Source organism: Gastrolobium bilobum, unplaced genomic scaffold (assembly GCF_033153095.1).
Source record: "Gastrolobium bilobum isolate Gb01-03AN ecotype WA unplaced genomic scaffold, APGP_CSIRO_Gbil_v1 utg2363, whole genome shotgun sequence".
Taxonomy (NCBI): Eukaryota; Viridiplantae; Streptophyta; class Magnoliopsida; order Fabales; family Fabaceae; genus Gastrolobium; species Gastrolobium bilobum.
The window spans coordinates 68,936-74,791 of NW_026897239.1; the positions used below are offsets into that span (position 1 = coordinate 68,936).

At 40.3% G+C, this 5,856-nt stretch overlaps 1 protein-coding gene across 1 annotated transcript; it reads right to left on the bottom strand.

Moving 5' to 3' along the window:
- Positions 1-486: 486 nt before the first annotated feature.
- On the bottom strand, positions 487-4,687 carry LOC133305112 (uncharacterized). Its single transcript, XM_061505247.1, has 4 exons — positions 2,903-4,687; positions 1,555-2,769; positions 711-1,406; positions 487-516 (listed from the first exon to the last, which is right to left on the bottom strand). Exons 1-4 carry the CDS (start codon positions 4,685-4,687, stop codon positions 487-489), a joined length of 3,726 nt encoding a protein of 1,241 aa, XP_061361231.1.
- Positions 4,688-5,856: the final 1,169 nt, after the last annotated feature.

The following is a 5,856-nucleotide window of genomic DNA, read 5'->3' on the forward strand; positions in this document are numbered from 1 at the left end:
TTGATAAATTACCATTATTTATATAAGTTGATATACACAATTAAAGTCCTATTTGAGCTTAGGAAACGAAATTATAATTAAAATTATTTATATGATAAAATAATAATAACAAAGACGGTTTGAGACCACATCTTGATAGATCTTTCAAGTTCATAATCTTTTATGTATATTTGTCTGTACCTCAATGGTCAGGTTGATATGTGTCAATTGATCCGCTAAGTTGAAGAGAGTTACGGCTTCTTTGAACTTACGGCTGTTCCAAAAGTTCCCCATGAAAAAATATTAAACTACCAAAAACAAGTGCATTGAAGGGGATAATATAAGAAAATTATGAGGAGAGAATAAGAAAGGATGAGGACTGGAGGAAGAGTAAAAGAGAGGAATGAATTTGGGGATTAAACAAAGCTATTTTATTCAATCCATTTTCTGCAATATATAGGAACAACTCATATAACTAAATGATAAGAATGAAATTCTAAACTAATCCTAATCTAATTGCAATTGCTGAAAGCGTAACTGAAAGCGATAACAATAAAAAGCTAAGCTAACAAATTATTTGAATTTAAAATGATAAAACCATCTATCTAACTACTGACTCTAGGGACTGGGCTTCACTTCTCATAATCCATTAAATATTTGGGTTCCTTAGTGTGTCTTTTGGGTCTGCTCCCATATGTGTCTGCTACAATTCTCGGCCCATGAAAACTGACCTTGTCCTCAAGGTCTATCTTAATATGGACGTCTGTGATCGATTGGGAAGGAAGCTTATCAATAGTCACACTCTTCACATTTTGATTGGTTGGAAATCTGGATTCTACAATCTGATTGGTCAGTGGAAAAGGTGGTTCAGGTCCTATCTTAGCAGTCTGAGGGGCTGTATTGGCAACAGCGAAGTCAGCCTCGAGACGCGTACTCTGAGTTGTAGCAGATGTAGAGTCTTCAATTGTTGAATCCTTAAGTACATGCTTGCATGTCTGTATTGCAGAAGCACTATTTCCTTGCGAAATTGGTGGTTCTAACCCGGCGGCCTTCTCTGAGACGGCGGTGTTGGTGTCCAGTGGGTCTAGTGTTTGCTGTGGTGCTGCTGTGTCAGCATCGGTCAAGGGTGGTGTGAGTAGCTCCACCTCTGTTTCGTCTTCCCAAGTCGCCGCATCTGGGGGAAGGTCTGTCCATTGGACCAGGACTTGTGGAATCTGACGTCCCTGACGGTAAATGGTTCTAGTTGACACTATTGCGGCAGGTGTATGATGTAGTTTCGGTAGCAAAGGTAGCACCGGAAATGCAACATGAGCTGAATCCTTCGCCGGAAAATATCTTCGCAGTAGCGAGATGTGAAAGACAGGATGGATTTTAGCATCCGGTGGTAGTAGTAGGCGGTAAGCAACAGGCCCTATTCTTTCCAGTATCTTGAATGGTCCAAAAAAACGCGGTGCAAGCTTTTGGCATGAACGGCGATGGATGGATAATTGACGGTAGAAAAATTCGCCCGCGGTGCAGTAAAAGGCCATTGTTTATTTCCCAGTTGGTAGATTTATTTTTGGATGACTGTAATGCTTGCATAATCGTAGACGCATAGGAATCCTGCTGTAATTCAGACTGTAATAGTGAAGAATAATCTGAGTACGGTGCAGTGAGGACGGTAAAATGAGAGAAGGGGGTCCCAACATCCCCTTGGAGTGTACGTGAGAGACCATCAGCCGCAGCATTTGATTTACCAGATTTGAAAGTAATAGTATAATTATAACCTAACAATTTGGCTAAAAATTGTTGTTGTTCTGGTGTCTGAATAGTTTGGGACATCAGATTATGCAGACTCTTATGGTCCGTTCTAATGATGAACTGGGATCCTAAGAGATATTGACGCCACTTGGCCACAGCTGAGGTGATGGCGAACATCTCACGGATATAAGTAGATTGTTGTTGCATGCGTTTAGACAATTTGCTACTATAATAAGCAACTGCACGACCTTCCTGTAATAAAACAGCACCAATACCTGTACCCGAAGCATCCGTTTCAAGTACAAAAGGAATATTAAAATTTGGTAGAACAAGGATAGGAGCTTCAACCAATTTCTTTTTTAGACAATCAAATGCTTCAGCAGCTGCTGTTGTCCAAGTAAACTTTCCTTTGGTAAGCAAATCGGTAAGAGGAGCAGCAATTTTGGCATACTGGCGAATAAATCGCCGATAATATCCCGATAAACCTAAGAAAGCTCTTACTTGAGTTGTTGAAGATGGTGTTGGCCATTCTTTAACTGCTTGGACTTTTTCGGGGTCTGGAGATACGCCATTAGCAGACACAATATGCCCCAGAAAATGCACAGCATCAGATGCAAATGAACATTTTGAAATTTTGGCAAATAAGCGGTGAGTGCGGAGGGTTGCCAGAACATGCTGTAGATGAATAATATGATCTGGCAAGGTTGGGCTGAAAACAAGAATATCATCAAAGAAAATGACCACGAAACGTCTGAGAAATTTCTCGAAGACCTCGTTCATTGTAGCCTGAAAAGAAGATGGTGCATTAGACAAACCAAAAGGCATAACAAGAAATTCAAAGTGACCATGATGTGTTCTGAATGCAGTTTTGTAGACATCATCGGGATGCATCCTTATTTGATGGTATCCAGATCGGAGATCCAATTTTGAAAACACAGTGGCACCATGTAATTCATCCAATAACTCATCTACAGTGGGGATTGGAAATTTATTCGTGACTGTAATGGAATTTAAAGCGCGATAGTCCACACAAAATCGCCATGTTCCATCCTTCTTTTTTTACTAGTAAGACAGGAGAACTAAACGGTGAACGGCTAGGGCGAATGATGCCTGCAGCTGACATCTCTTTGCACAATTTTTCAATTTCATTTTTTTGAAAATGAGGGTAACGGTATGGTCTTACCTGGACAGGTTTGGAGTTAGGCAATAGGTTGATGTGATGGTTATGGGTACGGTCTGGAGGTAAAGTTGAGGGTGTAGAAAAGACATCATGGTATTGTTGAAGCAAGGATTGTATGTCTGATATTGGGTGGTTTAGGCTGGAAGTGTGTTCAACTGTGGATGATGCTTTTGTGGTGGTGGTAGCAAAACACATAAGGCATGAAGCTATAGTGTTGAGGGACATAAGTTTACCTAGTGTGGAGGAGGATATTGCGGTGGGAAGGTTAGGTGGATCGCCCTGTAAATTAATAGACATACCGTTGTGGGAAAAAGTCATTAATAGTTGTGCATAATCTGTCATAATGGGCCCAAGGGTAGCCAACCATTGTACGCCAAGGACTATATCAGCTCCTTTAAGATCTAGTACGAATAAGTCCAGGTTGAAGGTGTGCTTTTGGAGGACTAGTTGGACATCGCTACACATGGCAGTGCATAAAAGGCCATCACCATTGCCCACTTGTACATTAAACGGCGTAATGGACTGTAAAATAAGACCCGCATGATAAGCCATTCGCTCTGTGATAAAATTATGTGTGCTTCCACCATCAATCAAAACTTGTACTGGCTTTCCTTTAACACATCCTGTCAGTCGAAAAGATCTGGATGAAAAACTCCCAAATAAAGCATGAAGACTAATTTTCGAAAAGGATTCCGTCACAGGGATATTGGATGATTCCGAATGATCTTGTGCAGAAACATCCAGATCCAATGTTGGGTTATCTTCGTCTGTGCCTTCAAAGAATAATAAGGCAGCTTTTCCTTTGCATTTATGGCCAAAAACATATCTTTCATCACAATTGTAGCACAAATTCTTTTCCCGCTTTGTTTGCATTTCTTCTGGAGAAAGTCGCTTGATAGGGAGTGAGGGGGGTTGTGATGGGGTTTTAGAAAAAGGGACAATTTGATTTGGGTTGGTGTTAGAGTGGGAAGATTGAGAAAATGATGGTCTAGAATGCCATGGCCGATTAGGTTTTGCTGTTGAATGTGTGTCAGCAAAATGATCTTCAAATACTTTTGCCAATGAGAAAGCAGAATGAACGTCCGTCGGTCTCTGAGTTTGTACTGCGCGGCGAACATGTGGTTTAAGCCCAGCAATGAATAGTGCGCGTCGCATTGTTGGAGAGAGTCCAGGAACACGGCTTGCCAAGGCTTCAAATGCAGATTGAAAAGCGCTAACAGTACCCTGTTGTTGTAGATTGGCAAGGGCTACAGCTGGGTCATCAAATGCAGAGGGCCCAAATCGCTGCATTATTGCTGTGACAAACGTTGGCCAGTTATGCAAAAGGCCATCATTAAATAGCCCTTGAAACCACGTTGAAGCCGGTTTATCTAGATTGAAAGAGGCGAGCAGCAAACGTTCATGTTCTGGTATATTGTAATATTCAAAATACCGAGTGGCATTAAATATCCAATCCGACGGGTCACCATCGGAGAAGCGTGGAAAAGTCGCTTTATGCTGTTTATTTTGACCGTGATCACTGGTACTAGATCCATTACGTGTAGGTCCAGACCCTAATATGCCAGAACTGGAATTCTTGGAATGTGTAGTGGCTTGTTGTATCTCTAGAATTCTGTTAACACTTTGGTTTAAAAGAGTAAACTGCCGTTCTTGAGACTCTTGCAATTGGGTGTGGGATTCTTGTAATCCAAGAAATTGTTGCTCGCGTACCCGTTCTGCAGTTTGTAACTGTTGTTCCAGGGAGTCAACACGTTGTGCTAATTCTCGTAAGCGTGTGTTCTCTGCCATGGGAGGAAGAGATCATATGAAAGCACCAATGAAGGGGATAATATAAGAAAATTATGAGGAGAGAATAAGAAAGGATGAGGACTGGAGGAAGAGTAAAAGAGAGGAATGAATTTGGGGATTAAACAAAGCTATTTTATTCAATCCATTTTCTGCAATATATAGGAACAACTCATATAACTAAATGATAAGAATGAAATTCTAAACTAATCCTAATCTAATTGCAATTGCTGAAAGCGTAACTGAAAGCGATAACAATAAAAAGCTAAGCTAACAAATTATTTGAATTTAAAATGATAAAACCATCTATCTAACTACTGACTCTAGGGACTGGGCTTCACTTCTCATAATCCATTAAATATTTGGGTTCCTTAGTGTGTCTTTTGGGTCTGCTCCCATATGTGTCTGCTACATGCATGCTTTTTACAGTGCATGTGGGTCCCAATTGAGCACTATCTGATTTGATTCCTTTGGTAAGATTAGGCCGTGGATGTAAAACAAATGTCTACTTAAAAATGTTCAAACATTGGGGCGTGATATAATACGCGCTCGAGGATTGGGAATTGCACTATATTTGGCACGAATGCATGGCACATGAACTCTCACGTACCTGGGAGAAATTGAGTGCAAAAGCCATTTCGAGTGCTTCCACTTTGAATTCGATTGAAATGAAATGGGAATTTAATACAAATTCACAAATAGAGAATCTTCGGCCTTATCTATAAATATAACCCCATCTTTTTGTTCTACTTGTTAATTTCAATTCTCTCTTCATTCAACTTTTATTGTCTTATATATATATTTACGTTTTCTCTTTCCATCAATGGGTGGCTCAGAAAATCTCATAAGAGAAGTGTTATGTCCCAACTGTCTGTCGTCCCTCAAGATTACTCCCACTAATCCTCAAGCTTCAATAACCCATCAACAGCCACCCATGATTACCATCAAGGATATTGTTTATCCAAGATTTAATGAACGTTCTAAGGGTTCCAATACTTCGAGTTCAACCACTAAGCCCGCAGGAACAACATTACCCACTATTCAGAAGATCTTTGGCCGCAGAGCAGGTGGCACGGCATGACCACACCTTATTGTTAAAAATATAATATAAATATAAACTCATATTCGTCTATCTTACTGAATATCTTAAGTTGTTGGGAGAATTGATTGCT